General features: G+C 40.3%; 1 protein-coding gene across 2 annotated transcripts; it reads left to right on the forward strand.

Annotated features, from left to right (window-relative positions):
- Window positions 1-685: 685 nt before the first annotated feature.
- On the forward strand, window positions 686-11,521 carry LOC121839964 (gastrula zinc finger protein XlCGF17.1-like). Of its 2 annotated transcripts, none has more exons than XM_042300599.1 (2): window positions 686-1,448; window positions 5,599-5,820. In XM_042300599.1, exons 1-2 carry the CDS (start codon window positions 1,142-1,144, stop codon window positions 5,679-5,681), a joined length of 390 nt encoding a protein of 129 aa, XP_042156533.1. In that variant the 5' UTR covers window positions 686-1,141; the 3' UTR covers window positions 5,682-5,820. The 2 variants fall into 2 exon arrangements, with proteins under 2 accessions (XP_042156533.1, XP_042156532.1); XM_042300598.1 differs by lacking the exon at window positions 5,599-5,820 and adding an exon at window positions 10,305-11,521 and having other exon boundaries at window positions 826-1,448.
- Window positions 11,522-20,634: the final 9,113 nt, after the last annotated feature.

Consider the following 20,634-nt stretch of genomic DNA (forward strand, 5'->3'; position numbering starts at 1 on the left):
CAGGGTCTGAATCAAACCTAATGTCCACCTGACACACTGGCAGGGTCTGAATCAAATCCAATGTCCTCCTGGTACACTGGCAGGGTCTGAATCAAACCCAATGTCCACTTGGCACACTGGCAGGGTCTGAATCAAAACCAATGACCACCAGGCACACTCAGGGTCTGATTCAAACCCAATGTTAAGGGGAGGGAAGATTGGTCAAGAGGGTGATGATTATTGTTGTTCTACTGCCTGATTGTTATGCAAAAACACTGTTAACAAAAGCTTTGTTAAATCAGCACAACAGTTTTCAGCTGTGCTAACAAAATTGCAAAATAATTTTCTATTGATCAATTAGCCTTTTAAATGATACACTTGGGTTAGCTAACACAACGTGCCATTGGAACACAGCAGTGATGGTTGCTGATAATGGGCCCCTGTACACCTATGTAGATATTCCATGAAAAAATCTGCCGTTTCCAGCTACAATAGTGATTTACAACAATAACAATGCCAACACTGTATTTCCAATCAATATGATGTTATTTTAATGGACAAATAAAAGTGATTTTCTTTCAAAAACAAGGAGATTTTCTATGTGACCCCAAACATTTGTACGGTAGTATACATCTACATGATGTATTGTTACACCAGTAGCTAGCTACTTATTTAGATTTAGTATGACTTAATGAAACGGTCTTAAATGTGCTGTAGTAAAAAAAAAATCTTCGCACTAATCAATCAACACATTTTGTATGTCTAAATATAATAGTATTATTTAATTAAATCAATTTAAAATAATCTTTGTCTGAAAATAAAATATGATCCAGTTGACTGCGTTTCCCACTCCAGTCAGCAGACGGCGATGTGCGTCTTTCAGGCGATGCTGCTAGCGTGACGTATAATCTAGTGGACGGTTCTTCATAAACAGCTAGTCAACCACCTCGGTAGCTTGCTAGCCAACATAGCCGAAAGATTCAAGCTATTTAGACGCTTTCAGTGTATATTAGCTTCTGTGTTTTAGACACGCTTCTGTCTTATTTACTTGTTAACCTATTTAATATTACGTTATTTTTTATTAGTCAGCTATAGTAGCTGGCTGGTTAAGTTAGCACTAGCCTAGTCGCTAATGATAGCTAGCTAGCTAACATCCCCGAACATGAGCTCCCTAAACTACTCCCCTCCTGTTAAAGAAGAGGAGGTCTGCTGGACGGAGAAAGAAGCTCTGGGGCTGAACATTGTCGTGAAAGAGGAGACGGAAGAGGAGGATGTCACAGTAAAACAAGAAGTAGAGGGTGAGGCTGTTACCGTGAAAGAAGAAGAGGAAGACTCGTTCAGAGTGAAAGAGGAGGAGGATGTTACAGTAAAAGAAGAGGAGGATGCAGTTTTTGGAGTGAAGAAGGAAGGAGAGATTACTGTCACATTGAAAGATGAAGAGGTGGAAATCAGAGATCTGAGTAACACCAGTAAGTATCGCCTTAAATTAGTTTTTAACTTTGGATATTCGGAGTTGGCTCGTCAATACCTCTTCAACGGAGGGCCCTAGAATTATGACTGTTATGTCTAGAATCAGACTATGTAGAGAGCAAGCTACCCCTTGTTTGACTTAGACTATTCTCAAATATATATGTTATCTGCTGACCGCAGACTGGGGGGCATGGCTTGTAGTGGTATTCATGTAGTGATTTTTTTACTACACACGTTGCTGCCCAATAGTGCCATGCGAGAGTTGAGTTGGCTACACCAAAGATTATGGATATACTGACAAGATGTCTCTTCGCCCTAACAAGGGGAGTCGTTGTCCACAAAGCGGCACTGCTGGTTCTCTAGCTCACACCTTTCTTTGGATTGGTGGATACTAATAATTATTGTAATCATTTTCAAAAATATATTCTATGAGAGTTGTTGAAGTCAACCGCCTGTATTCAATGGAGAGAGATGCTAAGCTACTAGCCTCATGTCATGAATATGCATAACCATCTGGAGACAACTCCTACAGTGTTTTATTAGGACACTCCGTTCTATACAGTCCACCAGGTAGAGGTTCATATCTGACAGAGATGAACACACCGTTCTATACAGTCCACCTGGTAGAGGTTCATATCTGACAGAGATGAACACACCGTTCTATACAGTCCACCTGATAGAGGTTCATATCTGACAGACATGAACACACCGTTCTATACAGTCCACCTGATAGAGGTTCATATCTGACAGATGAAAATCTCTTTTATGAACTTAGAAAGAGGGGGAGTCTAAAGCTGCACCAACTAGGATTGTGCCTTTGGCTTCTGGACAACAAAATAAAGTTGATATAAAAACCAATAGAAAAGGAGAGAAATGACATAGTGGTGGGTCTCCAATAGAACAGGAGAGAAATGGCATAGTGGTGTGTCCAATAGAACAGGAGAGAAATGACATAGTGGTGTGTCCAATAGAAAAGGAGAGAATGACATAGTGGTGTGTCCAATAGAACAGGAGAGAAATGACATAGTGGTGTGTCCAATAGAACAGGAGAGAAATGACATAGTGGTGTGTCCAATAGAACAGGAGAGAAATGACATAGTGGTGGGTCCAATAGAACAGGAGAGAAATGGCATAGCAGTGGGTCCAACAGGTAAATAAATTGTCCCAAATTTCAAATTACTCCTGTCTACACAGAAATCAATACAATTCTTGACCAGAAAGCATGACGTTGCCACAGATGAATCAGGGATCATTAGCTTCTTTTAAAAAAATGCCTGTGTTTGGTTTCAAATCAGAAGCTTGTAATCACAAGATTTTGCCTATTTGGGCAATGTGTGTGGCAATATGCCTCGCTGATTATTGAGTTGTGGCTGTCAGTGAAAAGCAGCTCAAATATGTGTGAAGATAGTGTCTCTTGAGTATAATTTAAAATGTTGAGTCAAGAAGAAGGGGAGGGTTGTGTGGTGAAGATATTGGTGAGTCTCTCTTCAGAATTTCCTCCGCTGGCTTCCACCAATTCTTGCTCCTTCATTGTTTCATTGTGTGTATTGATTTCCCTTAGATTGAGTTTGTTATATCAATTCCCCATTACAAATAAATATAAATAGTCTATCACTAGTTGAAATACTTACCAATCTTGGCTTTAGGCAAAGGACCAACACAGTCCACCAGAAACCTGCTGAAAGGTTTGTCAAAAGCAGGAATAGGCTGCAAAGGTGCAACTTGTTCGGCTTGGTTCGGTTTACCTGCCCGCTGGCAAACGCCACAGGATTTACAGTGAGCCACAACATCCTGTTTCAGCCTTCTTGTTGACCCCAAGATGGCCTGCCATACTACCATCGTGAGCCAACCTCAGTATCTCTTGCTGAAGCGCAACTGGAACAACAATTTGAGATAAATTGGGCCAATCGTCTTGTCCAGAAGTGGAGTGAGACCGCCGTTTCCTCGTTAGACCGCCGTTTCCTCGTTAGACCGCCGTTTCCTCGTTAGACCGCCGTTTCCTCGTTAGAACGCCGTTTCCTCGTTAGAACGCCGTTTCTTCGTTAGAACACCATTTCTGTCAAAATTACCAATGGAAACTTCATTAAACTCCTCTTCTGGATGTATCTCAGCAAAAATAGGAGAGGGTGAAACATCTTTACTTTGTTCATCAATCAGCTGCTTCCCAGAAACATCTCTTCTCTGTTCAGCAATCAGCTGCTTCCTAGACATCCAAGTGTCAACTATAGGGATCCTCTCTTCATTCAGAGGTTCTACAAACTCTCACCTTTGGGGTTTTCAAACTCTGGAGGTTTACCGAAATCAGGATCACCCATAAATGTTTGACAGATCGACCATGGTGGGATCGCTAACATCCTCAACACTAGACTTGCTCCCGGTGAATTTCCTAGACTGAGCACGTGTAATGGAACATGCTGAGAACATTGTAGGGTACTTTTCTGATAACCCATCAGGTTCCTCAATTCTGGGTTCCTTACAAACGACAGGATTTGGCACAACCTTCCCTCCAGCCAAATAATTTCCCAATATGAATGAGACCCCCTTCACCGATAGGCTAGGACTCACTACAACGACAACGGAATGAGACATAAGATCAGATTCCAGTTCCACATTATATAAAGGAACTTCCATGCAACCCATCTCCACACCTTGTACTAACACACTGTAACCAGTTGCTGAAGTGTCAAAGATAAAACACCCTCCAACATGAAGGGCTTCCCCAGTATAGTACTGTAGAAACACCCTCCGACATGAAGGGCTTCCCCAGTATAGTACTGTTTTAAGAAGGTTATACCAAGGATGATTTTGCGTTCTGATTTTGAATTGTAAGACCCCTTGAAGTATCAACAAAAATATTAAAAAGTTAATTGATGTCAAAACATGATTTGGCCGTACTGCTGTAACCTATAGTAACACATTGGATAACATTCACAAAATGGAACAACAGTAACCATAGTAACACATTGGATAACATTCACAACATGGAACAACAGTAACCATAGTAACATTGTTTCCCCCCAAGATCTAAAGGAAGTTTGTACGGAAGTGTCTGTCCTTTATGAGATATATAAAACAATGTCTTTAATCCCTTATTTATGTCACTAAAGTCTTTCCACATTATGTTACGTTACAGCCTTATTCTACAATAAATAAAAATCTGAATCATTCTACAAGCAATGCCCCATAATGAAAAAGCAAAAATGGGTTTTTAGAAAGAAAATCACATTTATTTAAAAAACGAATGCCATATTTACCTAAGTATTCTGACCTTTGCTATGAGACACTAAATTGAGCTCAGGTGCATCTTTTGTTTCCATTAATCATCCTTGAGATGTTTCTTCAAACTTGATTGGAGTCCACCTGTTGTAAATTCAATTGATTGGACATGATTTGGAAAGGCACACACCTGTCTGGCTACCACAGCATTCTGAAACAATATGCTATCCCATCTGGTTTGCGCTTAGTGGGACTATCATTTGTTTTTCAACAGGACAATGACCCAGCACTCCTCCAGGCTGGGTTATGGGCTATTTGACCAAAAAGGAGAGTGATGGAGTGCTGCGTCAGATGACCTGGCCGCCACAATCACTCGACCTCAACCCAATTGAGATGGTTTGGGATGAATTGGACAGCAGAGTGAAGGAAAAGCAGCCAACGAGTGCTCAGCATATGTGGGAACTCCTTCAAGACTGTTGGAAAAGCATTCCATATATTTTGAGTAGTTTACCACTTTTTTGGTTACTACATGATTCCATATGTGTTTTCATAGTTTTCACTATTATTCTACAATGTAGAAATAAAAAAACAAGAATAACCCTTGAATGAGTAGGTGTGTCAACTTTTGTCTGGTACTGTATATCTCATGAATGTTTTTATATTCAGTTACAAAAACCACTTTCTTACCACTTCTTCCATAGTCAAACAATGTAAGGAAAGCTTCTTTTTTTTTATCAAAAGGGACGCTGTCAAAATGTTATGAATTCAAATTGATTTACCCAGCCTACAAAGCACTACAGCCACTCTGTGATGACCAGTTCTGCTCTTTTATTGAGGTATCTATTCTAGGTTAAACCTCAAAGGAAGACCGCTTTATCATGTGGAGGTTTCATTCAGGTCTCTGTTTAACTAGATACTGTTTGTCTTTGGCAGGAGAGAGACCAGACTCTCACTATGACAGCAGGAAGTGTCCTTCAGGGGAACCAGACTCTGAGAGGGATCCTAAAACTGCATGAGAGAATACACACAGGAGAAGAGCCTTACCACTGCTTCCAGTGTAGAAAGAGTTTTACCGTGTTAGCTACCCTGAAAAGGCATGAGAGAATACACACAGAAGAAAAGCCGGGCACTGAAGATGTGGATGTCGATTTAAGGCAGCCCCCCGCACCTCTCTGATTTGGAGTGGTTGGGTTAAATGCAGACACATTTCAGTTGAATGCATTCAGTTGTACAACTGACTAGGTATCCCCCTTTCCCGTTCCCTTTTATAGAGCTCTGCTCAGCCTATAAACATGAAAGTAAGGTTAGATTTAATGTTCTACATTATTATTATTATTTGGGGCAGCCACCAAGTTATGAAAATTATGGTATGTTCTGAAAACTGACTTCAGGTTTTTGAGGAATCTAGCCTCGCAGGAAGACAGTTTTATTTTATGGAGGTTTAATTCCGTTCTCTTTTTAGTATTTAACTAAATACTCTGTCTTTGGTAGGAGAGGGACCAGACTTCTCACTGTTCCCACTGTGGAATGAGTTCTATTCAGTTAGGGAGCCAGAAGGAGCATAAGAGGAAACACACGATAAAAGTCTGACCACTGCTCTCTCTGTGTGTGGAAGGACATTTTCCCAGTCAGAGAACCTGAAATTACATGAGAAAATAGAAAGGCTGTATTCTGACTAATATTTTTGACTGAGAATTTGTGTTTTTGTTTATGCCACATGAAAACATATTGTTTATGATTATACCGGTCTATATAAGGTCCCACAGTTGACAATGCATGTCAGAGCAAATTTCAAGCCATGAGGTCGAAGAAATTGTCCATAGAGCTCCGAGACAGGATTGTGTTGAGGCACAGATAGGGGAAGGGTACCAAAAAATATCTGCAGCATTGAAGGTCCCCAAGAGCACATTCTTAAATGGAAGCAGTTTGGAACCACCAAGACTCTTCCTAGAGCTGGCCGCCCGGCCAAACTGAGCAGTAAGGGGAGAAGGACCCGATGTTCACTCTGACAGAGTTCCTCTGTGGAGATTGGAGAACCTTCCAGAAACACAATCATCTCATGCAGCACTCAACCAATCAGGCCTTTATGGTTGACTGGCCAGACGGAGGCCACTCCTCAGTAAAAGGCACATGACAGCCTGCTTGGAGTTTGACAAAAGGCACCTAAAGGACTCTCAGACCATGAGAAACAAGATTCTGTGGTCTGATTAAACCAAGATTGAACTCTTTGGCCTGACTGCCAAGCGGCTAGCCTGGCGTAAAGCATGGTGGTGGTGGCGGCAGCATCATGCTGTGGAGATGTTTTTCAGCTGCAGAGACTGGGAGACTAGTCGGGATTGAGGGAAAGATGAACAGAGTGCAGAGAGATACTTGATGAAAACCTGCTACAGAGAGCCCAGGACCTCAGACCGGGGCGAAGGTTCACCTACCAAAAGGACAATGACCCAAAGCCACAGCCAAGACAGCTCAGGAGTGACTTCGGGACAAGTCTCTGAATATCCTTGAGTGGCCCAGCCAGAGCCCGGACTTGAACTAGATCAAACGTCTCTGGAGAGACCTGAAAATAGCTGTGTAGCAAAGCTCCCCATCCAGCCTAACAGGGCTTGAGAGGATCTGCAGAGAATAATTGGAGAAACTCCCCAAATACAGGTGTGCCAAGCTTGTAGTGTCATACCCAAGAAGGCTGGAGGCTGTAATCGCTGCCAAAGGTGTTTCAACAAAGTACGTAGTAAAGAGTCTGAATACTTACGTAAATATGATTTTTCTGTTTATTTTAATAAATTAGCAAAAAAATATAAGTGTTTTTGGTTTATCATTTTGGGGTATTGTAGATAGAGTTTTTGAAAATCCATTTTAGAATAAGGTGGTGATGTACAAAAATGTGGAAAAAGTGAAGGGGTCTGAATACTTTCCGAATGCACTGTATTGTTAAACCAAGTAGGAGCAGTATAGACCTAGTCTGTTCATTATATACATCTACGTGATGTATTGTTACACCATGTAGGAGCAGTATAGACCTAGTCTATTCATTATATACATCTACATGATGTATTGTTACACCATGTAGGAGCAGTATAGACCCAGTCTGTTCATTATATACAGTGCCTTGCGAAAGTTTTCGGCCCCCTTGAACTTTGCGACCTTTTGCCACATTTCAGGCTTCAAACATAAAGATATAAAACTGTATTTTTTTGTGAAGAATCAACAACAAGTGGGACACAATCATGAAGTGGAACGATATTTCAAACTTTTTTAACAAATCAAAAACTGAAAAATTGGGCGTGCAAAATTATTCAGCCCCTTTACTTTCAGTGCAGCAAACTCTCTCCAGAAGTTCAGTGAGGATCTCTGAATGATCCAATGTTGACCTAAATGACTAATGATGATAAATACAATCCACCTGTGTGTAATCAAGTCTCCGTATAAATGCACCTGCACTGTGATAGTCTCAGAGGTCCGTTAAAAGCGCAGAGAGCATCATGAAGAACAAGGAACACACCAGGCAGGTCCGAGATACTGTTGTGAAGAAGTTTAAAGCCGGATTTGGATACAAAAATATTTCCCAAGCTTTAAACATCCCAAGGAGCACTGTGCAAGCGATAATATTGAAATGGAAGGAGTATCAGACCACTGCAAATCTACCAAGACCTGGCCGTCCCTCTAAACTTTCAGCTCATACAAGGAGAAGACTGATCAGAGATGCAGCCAAGAGGCCCATGATCACTCTGGATGAACTGCAGAGATCTACAGCTGAGGTGGGAGACTCTGTCCATAGGACAACAATCAGTCGTATATTGCACAAATCTGGCCTTTATGGAAGAGTGGCAAGAAGAAAGCCATTTCTTAAAGATATCCATAAAAAGTGTTGTTTTAAAGTTTGCCACAAGCCACCTGGGAGACACACCAAACATGTGGAAGAAGGTGCTCTGGTCAGATGAAACCAAAAGTGAACTTTTTGGCAACAATGCAAAACGTTATGTTTGGCGTAAAAGCAACACAGCTCATCACCCTGAACACACCATCCCCACTGTCAAACATGGTGGTGGCAGCATCATGGTTTGGGCCTGCTTTTCTTCAGCAGGGACAGGGAAGATGGTTAAAATTGATGGGAAGATGGATGGAGCCAAATACAGGACCATTCTGGAAGAAAATCTGATGGAGTCTGCAAAAGACCTGAGACTGGGACGGAGATTTGTCTTCCAACAAGACAATGATCCAAAACATAAAGCAAAATCTACAATGGAATGGTTAAAAAATAAACATATTCAGGTGTTAGAATGGCCAAGTCAAAGTCCAGACCTGAATCCAATCGAGAATCTGTGGAAAGAACTGAAAACTGCTGTTCACAAATGCTCTCCATCCAACCTCACTGAGCTCGAGCTGTTTTGCAAGGAGGAATGGGAAATAATTTCAGTCTCTCGATGTGCAAAACTGATAGACATACCCCAAGCGACTTACAGCTGTAATCGCAGCAAAAGGTGTCGCTACAAAGTATTAACTTAAGGGGGCCGAATAATTTTGCACGCCCAATTTTTCAGTTTTGGATTTGTTAAAAAAGTTTGAAATATCCAATAAATGTAGTTCCACTTCATGATTGTGTCCCACTTGTTGTTGATTCTTCACAAAAAAATAGTTTTATATCTTTGTTTGAAGCCTGAAATGTGGCAAATGGTCGCAAAGTTCAAGGGGGCCGAATACTTTCGCAAGGCACTGTACATCTACATTATGTATTGTTACACCATGTAGGATCAGTATAGACCTAGTCTGTTCATTATATACATCTACATGATGTATTGTTACAGTAGGTCTGTGTTGTTGTTAGGTGAAGTTATAGATCCTACAGTAGGTTTATATTAGGTGAAGTTATGGGTCCTAAAGTAGATCTATTTTATTGTTAGGTTAAGTTATGGGTCAATTAGTGTACAAACCCTCCGTACTGGTTGAAGTGTTTAAGTATAAAGTAGTTGATTTGCAACAATAACACAGGACATTCAAACAAGACGTACAATTATAATCCAAAAGTAATGTGAAATGCACTCATAAGCAACCTGTAAATGGAGGCTATTTTTGCTGTCAGCCTATGAGAACTCCCATGAGTTTTCCCCCATGGTAGTGAATTAGTGAATAGACACAGAACTTAATGTGAGCCTCCTTGAATAGCACTCCTGATCTTGCGCTGTAATATTCAGAATACTTTGTGAAAAACAAAAATCTTTGCTCACCATTTTTGCTCCAGGTAGATCTATTACATCCATAACTATTGGTTTCCTCATTAGCAGGGAGGAGTTAATGCAATCAAATTGTGTGCGCATCGCCCTTGTGCTGCAGTTTTAGCAAACACGGTCAGGGGCCTATATTGGAGACCAAAAGTCGTCTGGCACAGTACTTAGGATTTCAACAACTTTAACTTTCTTCTAGCCTAAAATCATCGATGTTTCTACAGATGTGAAAACAAGACAAAATAGGACTTTCTCACTTGACTGTCTTAAGACCATTGTCAAATAATTTTGAATTCATTACAGACAATTACAGTCAATTGTTGTACAACATCATTGCTACGCTGTTGGCATCACCTTTTTACAGTGGATTTCTGCTGTTGTGGGCCTTTAACCATCTGTCTGACTTTGTTGTTCACACAGGAGAGAGACGTGGCTATCATGGATCCTCTGGGGAGCCTCAACAACAACATCATGATGCTGACGAGGCAGAGAATATTCTTTCCACATCAGAATTCCTCAGGAAACACCAGCAGAGACCCACAGGGAAAAAATCTCATTGCTGCTCTGACTGTGGGAAGAGATTCACCTCCTCAGCAGGCATTACAATTCATCAGAGAATCCACACAGGAGAGAAACCTTATTGCTGTGATCAATGTGGGAAGAGATATCTTACATGTAGCAGTCTGACTAAACACCAGAGAACACACACAGGAGAGAAACTATTTAGCTGCTCTCACTGTGGAAAGAGTTTTGTTTCTTCAGGATGTTTAGAATCACACCAGAGAACACACACAGGAGAGAAACCTTATAGATGTGATCAATGTGGGAATAGATATGTTACATCTAGCAGTCTGACTAAACATCAGAGAACACACACAGGAGAGAAACCATATAACTGTAAACAATGTGGGAAGACTTTTAGTCAGTCATTCAGCCTGATATCACACCAGAGAACACACACAGGAGAGAAACCGTATAGCTGTGATCAATGTGGGAAGAGTTTTGTTACGTCTAGCAGTCTGACTATACACCAGAGAACACACACAGGAGAGAAACCTTATAGCTGTGATCAATGTGACAAGAGATACTCTAGTAAAAGATCTCTGATCAAACATCAGAAAATACATACAGGAATGAGTTGTTTCACGATATCAATGAAATAGAATCTCACTATTTAGAAGGTTTTAACGTTGTAGTAGGAGTATTTTAATGGTGTCATAATGTAGAACCCTAAATATTTGTCCCCTGTTCTATTGATTTCAGCATAAGGATATTGGCCTCAGGGGGAAATCCAGGCTCTGAATTGAAAAGAGTACTATTTATGTGGTCTAACAAAAAATGACTAATAAAAAAATAGTTGTGTTGCACTTACCACGTTGGCGACCCACTTGAATCAATATGTAGCTAGCTGTTTTCTACAAATTGTCTTCTAACCACTGATGTACACATTATTCCCAGATTCTGTGTGTTTTTTGAGCTGTTAGTTTTAACAGGACGTGTAAGTGAAATATTGCCAAAACATATGAAAAAGGGATGTACATTTGGTGTTGATATTTTATATTTACAATTCATGTAATATTTAGTCATCGTGATTATTTATGCAACCAACTGACAATTTTTGATTGCAATTATATTGACATTGTTGCCCTGCTTTTAGAATATCAGGGTTTATTCTCAGATGTGCCAACCCAAATGTACTAGAGAATGACATTATGGACTGGGCCCCGATCCAACAACATGCCTATCAAGTGTACCCTGAAAAGAGAGAGAAGCAGTGAGGTGTAAAGTTACTAAGGATATTGCAGGATTTCCCTCTTGAAATCAGACATGTCCGTGGTAAGGACAACTTGGTTGCTGATTGTCTCAAGGGTGGGCAGTCAAAAATATTTGTGTTTGTCAATGTGTTACCATGGATCACAATTTATTTTGACTGCACATTTTTCCATATTGGAGATGAGTTTTGTTTAGGTTCTAGAGTTCTGATTCTTTTTTGTTTGGGGGATACCTAGTCAGTTGTACAACTGAAATGTGTCTTCGGGACACTGATTAGTGTCACCTCGTTAGTAGGTATGTGTTACACCTGTGCTGGCTTGTCCATCTCGTTAGTGGGAAGGTGTTCCACCTGAGCTGGTCCAGGTTCTATTTAAGAGTGTCTGGCCCAGTGCTCCAGTTGTCTTGATGGATATTGAGAGTCAACACCTTTAGTTGCTCCACCTTTTTGGTTTCCCTCCTGTCTTTAAGTTTGGTGTTTCTTTTGTTTGCCTCTTCTTGGGCAGATATAGTGTCTGTCTTTTATGTCCCAGTTGTTGTTACTAGTCAACTTTCAGTGGACACCCCCATAGTGTCTTTCAGAACCCCTCCTAAAACCCCACCTGTTTAGTTGTGGTTGTTGTCAGTGACTCTTTGTTAGTTCCCTCTTCTATTTAAGGGACATTTCTGGTTTTCTTGCTGGGGAACGTAACAACAAACAATGGAGTAAAACAAGCTTATATTTTGGGTTGGATATTGCATCCAATTAATATTTTAATCAATGGCATTTCTTTAGAATGCTCATTTAGTCTTTCAGTTATTGTTTTTTATCCTCATGTTTGTGTACTAAATATTTGTTTATTTTCATTTTTTTTCCATTTTTCCTGTGAAACCATTGTTTCATCCATGTCTGAAATGTGCTGTATAAATAAAGCTTGATTTGATCATATTGTAAAACAAATGAACCCAATGACTGACCAATCAACAGACTCTTGGTCCCTCTTAGTATGAAAAACAGTATCAATCCCACTTTTCAAGTTTGCTGAAGGAGTGGTAAACACCCCTGACTCTACCAGGGGCTTGCGGTGGTCTCCCACAGCTCTGCTGATGTCATGTTTTGTAGCCATGCTGTTCCATTTTTTGACTGCCCCTGCAACCCAGAAACACATTTAGTTATATAAAACACTCAAAGTAATGGATATGGAGCATCTATGGCCTCAGTTACACCTGGCACCTAAATGTGACTTCTGTCATCCGATCATTCCAAGCTGTATTAGGTTCAGATCTACCAGGATGGGCCTTTGACAGTCTGGACGCAGTCAGGCCTCCGAATATGCATAAGCAATGTAAAGAGATCGGGTGAATGAGTGGGGAAAAGTACATTTGACACAAATGACCATGATATCAAATGTGTGTGTCTGAGGGGAAAATAACTCATACAGTCAAAAGGGGTGAGAAATTACACCAATATCAGTGGACAACTTGCACTAATGTAAATAAACATAGATGATCAAACATATTCCCTTTTGCTTACATGATGAACCGCTAAGGGAACACAAATATTTACCATCTAAACCATGTGACCTCTCACCTCTCTGGCTGTCATGCAGCGAAGGAAGAAGTGTGACCGAGAGCTCCCGATAAATCTTTAACAAACTTATCCTAAAACTTTAACTTCACCCATACTGATTACTACACTGTAGTACACTGCCAAGTGTGGGGATATGTCTACGAGACAACAACAACAACATACTGATTACTAGACTGTAGCCAAGTGTGGTGATATGCCTACCAGACAAAAACAACATACTGATTACTACACTGTAGCCAAGTGTGGGGATATGTCTACGCGACAAAAACAACATACTGATTACTACACTGTAGCCAAGTGTGGGGATATGTCTACATGACAAAAACAACATACTGATTGCTACACTGTAGCCAAGTGTGGGGATATGTCTATGAGACAAAAACAACATACTGATTACTACACTGTAGCCAAGTGTGGGGATATGTCTATGAGACAAAAACAACATACTGATTACTACACTGTAGCCAAGTGTGGTGATATGCCTACGAGACAAAAACAAGGCAAGGGAGGCCAAGAAGCAGGTCAAGAAACGACGAAGAAAGAACCTCTGACCATGGCCTCCTTGGAAACGCAAGATGGCAACATGACATCTCAGGAAGAAGCTAGGCTAGCTCACATCCTCAAAGTGATCAAAGAAGGAAATTACTCCCTCACAACACAATTTAACTTGAAATCGGCTGAGTTCAGCTGCTCCATCTCAGCACAGTTGGCTCAGTTCAGCTGCTCCATCTCAGCACAATTGGCTGAGTTCAGCTGCTCCATCTCAGCACAGTTGGCTGAGTTCAGCTGCTCCATCTCAGCACATTTGGCTTGTAGACATAGCTTACTGACAGATCAATGAGGTCAGATCCCAATACCAATGTAAATATAGCTTACTGACAGATCAATGAGGTAAGTTCCCAATACCCATGTAGACATAGCTTAGTGACAGATCAATGAGGTTAGATCCCAATACCCATGTAAACATAGCTTACTGACAGATCAATGAGGTCAAATCCCAATACCCATGTAAACATAGCTTACTGACAGATCAATGAGGTTAGCTCCCAATACCCATGTGAACACAGCTTACTGACAGATCAATGAGGTCAGATCCCAATACCCATGTAAACATAGCTTACTGACAGATCAATGAGGTCAGATCCCAATACCCATGTAAACATAGTGTCTCTGGACATTTATCATTAATGTGATGACGATTGTTTTATCAAATCGATTAAAGAACAAGAAGGCCCACACACTGTTTACAAAAGCTTTGATAAAGAACAAGAAGGCCCACATGCTATTTACAAAAGCTTTGATAAAGAACAAGGCCCCACACAGTTTACAAAAGCTTTGTAAAAGAACAAGGCCCCCGCACTGTTTACAAAAGATTTGATAAAGAACAAGAAGGCCCCCACACTGTTTACAAATCTTTGATAATGAACAAGAAGGCCCCCACACTGTTTACAAAAGCTTTGTTAAAGAACAAGAAGGCCCCCACACTGTTTACAAAAGCTTTGTTAAAGAACAAGAAGGCCCACACACTGTTTACAAAAGCTTTGTTAAAGAACAAGAAGGCCCACACACTGTTTACAAAAGCTTTGTTAAAGAACAAGAAGGCCCGCACACTGTTTACAAAAGATTTGATAAAGAACAAGAAGGCCCCCACACTGTTTACAAATCTTTGATAATGAACAAGAAGGCCCCCACACTGTTTACAAAAGCTTTGTTAAAGAACAAGAAGGCCTCCACACTGTTTACAAAAGCTTCATGTGTATGTATATAACGACCACATGTACTAGTTCAGACAATAATACACTGTATATAATGACCACATGTAGTAGTTCAGACAATAATATACTGTATATAACAACCACATGTACTAGTTCAGACAATAATACACTGTATATAATGACCACATGTAGTAGTTCAGACAATAATACACTGTATATAATGACCACATGTAGTAGTACAGACAATATACACTGTATATAATGACCACATGTAGTAGTACAGACAATAATATACTGTATATAATAACCACATGTACTAGTTCAGACAATAATACACTGTATATAATGACCACATGTAGTAGTACAAACAATAATATACTGTATATAATGACCGCATGTAGTAGTCCAGACAATAATATACTGTATATGTATATAATGACCACATGTAGTAGTTCAGACAATAATATACGGTATATAATGACCACATGTAGTAGTTCAGACAATAATATACTGTATATAATGACCACATGTAGCAGTTCAGACAATAATATACTGTATATATTGACCACATGTAGTAGTACAGACAATAATATACTGTATATAATGACCACATGTAGTAGTTCAGACAATAATATACTGTATATAATGACCATATGTAGTAGTTCAGACAATAATATACTGTATATGTATATAATGACCACATGTAGTAGTTCAGACAATAATATACTGTATATAATGACCACATGTAGTAGTTCAGGCAATAATATACTGTATATAATGACCATATGTAGTAGTTCAGACAATAATATACTGTATATGTATATAATGACCACATGTAGTAGTTCAGACAATAATATACTGTATATAATGACCATATGTAGTAGTTCAGACAACAATATACTGTATATGTATATAATGACCACATGTAGTAGTTCAGACAATAATATACTGTATATGTATATAATGACAAAGTGGAAACCTGCAAGGAAAGACACATCAACTTGATGTATTCATGTTAGAAATGGTCTGATATCAAACTCTTGGTTCAGACCCCTAGGAGACATGGTACACAATCCAATTCTCTTCTCAAAAATAGATTATCAGTTTATTCTCTCCTAGGAGATTTAACATGTTCGATACCAAAGTAGCTCAGAGAGCTGATGTTGTAACGAGCCTCCATGAAATGCGCAGCCACACGGTTTCTCTGGTCAAGGGTCCTGATATTACTCCTGTGTTCTGATATGCTTGTTTCTCTGGTCAAGGGTCCTGATATTACTCCTGTGATCTGATATCCTTGTTTCTCTGGTCAAGGGTCCTGATATTACTCCTGTGTGCTGCTATCCTTGTTTACAGAGCTCATTTTGTTTTTCCTACACAGCAAAGACCACAAATACACTTGATCAGGTGGATCACATTTACTGTGGAACATGTAACGATGCCCTTAATCTTAATGGTCTGGCTTGTAATAGGATGATTTAACTCGGTACATTTGTTTGTAAAGTTACACTGGGTACATTGGCCACATCTATAATTACCGTCCGGCACATTATCTAGGAAGGTACTACGTGGCGCCGGTGGAAAATCAGACCTCACCACCAATTGACTGATGTTGGGGGCGTGTCTGAAGACTACCCTCCTGGGGTTCTTTAAACGTCTTCTCCAGTTGTGGATCAGTGATCAAGATGTACCAGTGTTTTTAACAATTTCTTATGGCTGCAATCCCGTTAACGGGATCGATATGACAACAGCCAATGAAAGTGCAGGGCGCCAAATTCAAAACAACAGTAATCTCATAATTAAAATTCCTCAAACATACATGTATTTTATACCGTTTTAAAGGTAATCTTGTTGTTAATCCCACCACAGTGTCTGATTTCAAATAGGCTTTACAGCGAAAGCACCACAAACGATTACGTTAGGTCCCCACCAACTCACAGAGAAACACAGCCATTTTTCCAGCCAAAGAGAGGAGTCACAAAAACCATGAATAGAGATAAAATTAATCACTAACCTTTGATGATCTTCATCAGATGACACACTTAGGACTTAATGTTACACAATACATATATGTTTTGTTTGATAAAGTTCATATTCACATAAAAACATCTCAGTATACATTGGCGCGTTACGTTCACTAGTTCCAAAAACATCCGGTGATATTGCAGAGACACATAATTTTACAGAAATACTCATTATAAATGTTGATGAAAATACAATTGTTAGACATGGAAATATAGATATACAGTGGGGCAAAAAAGTATTTAGTCAGCCACCAATTGTGCAAGTTCTCCCACTTAGAAAGATGAGAGAGGCCTGTAATTTTCATAATAGGTACACTTCAACTATGACAGACAAATTTTGAAAAAAAATCCAGAAAATCACATTGTAGGATTTTTAATGAATTTATTTGCAAATTATGGTGGAAAATAAGTATTTGGTCACCTACAAACAAGCAAGATTTCTGGCTCTCACAGACATGTAACTTCTTCTTTAAGAGGCTCCTCTGTCCTCCACTCGTTACCTGTATTAATGGCACCTGTTTGAACTTGTTATCAGTATAAAATATACCTGTCCACAACCTCAAACAGTCACACTCCAAACTCCACTATGGCCAAGACCAAAGAGCTGTCAAAGGACACCAGAAACAAAATTGTAGACCTACACCAGGCTGGGAAGACTGAATCTGCAATAGGTAAGCAGCTCTGTTTGAAGAAATCAACTGTGGGAGCAATTATTAGGAAATGGAAGACATACAAGACCACTGATAATCTCCCTCGATCTGGGGCTCCACACAAGATCTCACCCCGTGGGGTCAAAATGATCACAAGAACGGTGAGCAAAAATCCCAGAACCACACGGGGGGACCTAGTGAATGACCTGCAGAGAGCTGGGACCAAAGTAACAAAGCCTACCATCAGCAAGGGCATTGAAGATGAAACGTGGCTGGGTCTTTCAGTATGATCCCAAACACACCGCCCGGGCAACGAAGGAGTGGCTTCGTAAGAAGCATTTCAAGGTCCTGGAGTGGCCTATCCAGTCTCCAGATCTCAACCCCATAGAAAATCTTTGGAGGGAGTTGAAAGTCTGTGTTTCCCAGCAACAGCCCCAAAACATCACTGCTCTAGAGGAGATCTGCATGGAGAAATGGGCCAAAATACCAGCAACAGTGTGTGAAAACCTTGTGAAGACTTACAGAAAACATTTGACCTCTGTCATTGCCAACAAAGGGTATATAACAAAGTATTGAGATAAACTTTTGTTATTGACCAAATACTTATTTTCCACCATAATTTGCAAATAAATTCATTAAAAATCCTACAATGTGATTTTCTGGAGAAAAAATAATAATTTTGTCTGTCATAGTTCAAGTGTACCTATGATGAAAATTACAGGTCTCTCATATTTTTAAGTGGGAGAACTTGCACAATTGGTGGCTGACTAAATACTTTTTTGCCCCACTGTACCTCTCCTTAATGCAACCGCTGTGTCAGATTACAAAAAAACTTTACGGAAAAAGCAAACCATTCAATAATCTGATAACAGCGCTCAGAAAACAAATAAAATTATCCGCCATGTTGGAGTCAACAGAAATCAGAAATAACATTATAAATATTCCCTTACCATTGATGATCTTCATCAGAATCCACTCCCAGGAATCCTAGTTCCACAATAAATGTTTGATTTGTTCGATAATGTCCATTATTTATGTCCAAATAGCTACTTTTGTTAGGGCGTTAGGTACACAAATCCAAACGCTCGTGCAGGTCCAGCATAACGTCGGACAAAAACTTCAAAAAGTTATATTACAGGTCGTAGAATCAATCTTTAGGATGTTTTTATCATAAATCTTCAATAACGTTCCAACCGGAGAATTCCATTGTCTGTAGAGAAGCAATGGAACGCAGGTCGCTACCATGTGAAATGTGCATGACCAGGACCTGGCTCTCTGCCAGACACCTGACTCATTTAGCTCTCATTCAGCCCCACATCACAGTTGAAGCCTCATTCAAGTTTCTAAAGACGGTTGACATCTAGTGGAAGCCCTAGGAAGTGCAACTTGATCCATATCCCACTGTGTATTCAATAGGGGCTGGGTTGAAAATCGATCAACCTCAGATTTCCCACTTCCTGTTTGGATTTCTTCTCAGGTTTTTGCCTGCCATATGAGTTCTGTTATATTCACAGACATCATTCAAACAGTTTTAGAGTGTTTTCTATCCAATACTAATAAAAATATGCATTTATTAGCAACTGAGACTGAGGTGTACGCCATTTACTCTGGGCACCTTTCATCCAAGCTACTCAATACTGCCCCTGCAGCCATAATACGTTTAATGATGTGGTCTAACTGTTTACCAAGTGGGGAGCACTGAAGGAAGCATTGAACATGTTGGTCTGGAGGGAGGGGAGGTTTGGGGAGTACTGAAGGAAGCATTGAACGTGTTGGTCTGGAGGGAGGGGAGGTTTGGGGAGTACTGAAGGAAGCATTGAACGTGTTGGTCTGGAGGGAAGGGAGGTTTGGGGAGTACTGAAGGAAGCATTGAACGTGTTGGTCTGGAGGGAGGGGAGGTTTGGGGAGTACTGAAGGAAGCATTGAACGTGTTGGTCTGGAGGGAAGGGAGGTTTGGGGAGTACTGAAGGAAGCATTGAACGTGTTCGTCTGGAGGGAGGGGAGGTTTGGGGAGTACTGAAGGAAGCATTGAACGTGTTGGTCTGGAGGGTGGGGACGTTTGGGGAGTACTGAAGGAAGCATTGAACGTGTTGGTCTGGAGGGTGGGGACGTTTGGGGAGTACTGAAGGAAGCATTGAACGTGTTGGTCTGGAGGGAGGGGAGGTTCAAGCTGTCATCCTGGGTCATATTTTTAGAATGATCACTTGCGTCATGCAGCCATTCCTCTGGGTAACCCCGCTGTCTGAAACGCTCATCCAGACAATCAGTTTGTTCGTCATAGTCACTCTGTGTATATGACTGTCTTGGCTGATGGAGAAGCTATTTTCTAGGGGTGTAGGGTGGAAGCTGTCTCCACATAACGGAATTCCTGCCCGTCGGCTTCCTGTATAGGTCTGTGCTAAAGCCACTCCCCTCCCTCTTAATCAAAATGTCCAGGTAATTTGTTTCATGCGCATCAAAGTTGAGGGTGAATTTCAGATGTTCACTGTTTGTATTGATGAAGGAGTGGAATCAATGAAGTTCCTCTGCTGTGCCCTGGAATAGAAAGAAAACGTCATCAATGAAGACTTTTTCGGAGCCTGATGAGCTGCTAGAATGGATTGTTAGGGCTGACAATCACATTCTTCTCAAACAACCCCACACACAGATTGACATAATTAGAGGCACACACATTTATTCTTTGTTATTACCCGAGCCACTGCCTCTTCACCCGCTATCATTCAGAAGGCGAGGTCAGTACAGGTGCATCAAAGCTGGGACCGAAAGACTGAAAAACTATCTCAAGACCATCAGACTGTTAAATAGCCATCACTAGCACAGAGAGGCTGCAGCCTACAAATAGACTTGAAATCATTGGCCATTTAATAAATGGAACACTAGTCACTTTAATAATGTCCCTTTAATAATGTTTACATTTCATTTCTCATCTCATATGTGTAAACTGTCTCAGTCTATGCTGCTCTGACATTGTTTATGCATATATTTATATATTCTTATTCCTTTACTTAGATTTGTGTGTATTAG

This window comes from Oncorhynchus tshawytscha, linkage group LG18 (assembly GCF_018296145.1).
Source record: "Oncorhynchus tshawytscha isolate Ot180627B linkage group LG18, Otsh_v2.0, whole genome shotgun sequence".
Taxonomy (NCBI): Eukaryota; Metazoa; Chordata; class Actinopteri; order Salmoniformes; family Salmonidae; genus Oncorhynchus; species Oncorhynchus tshawytscha.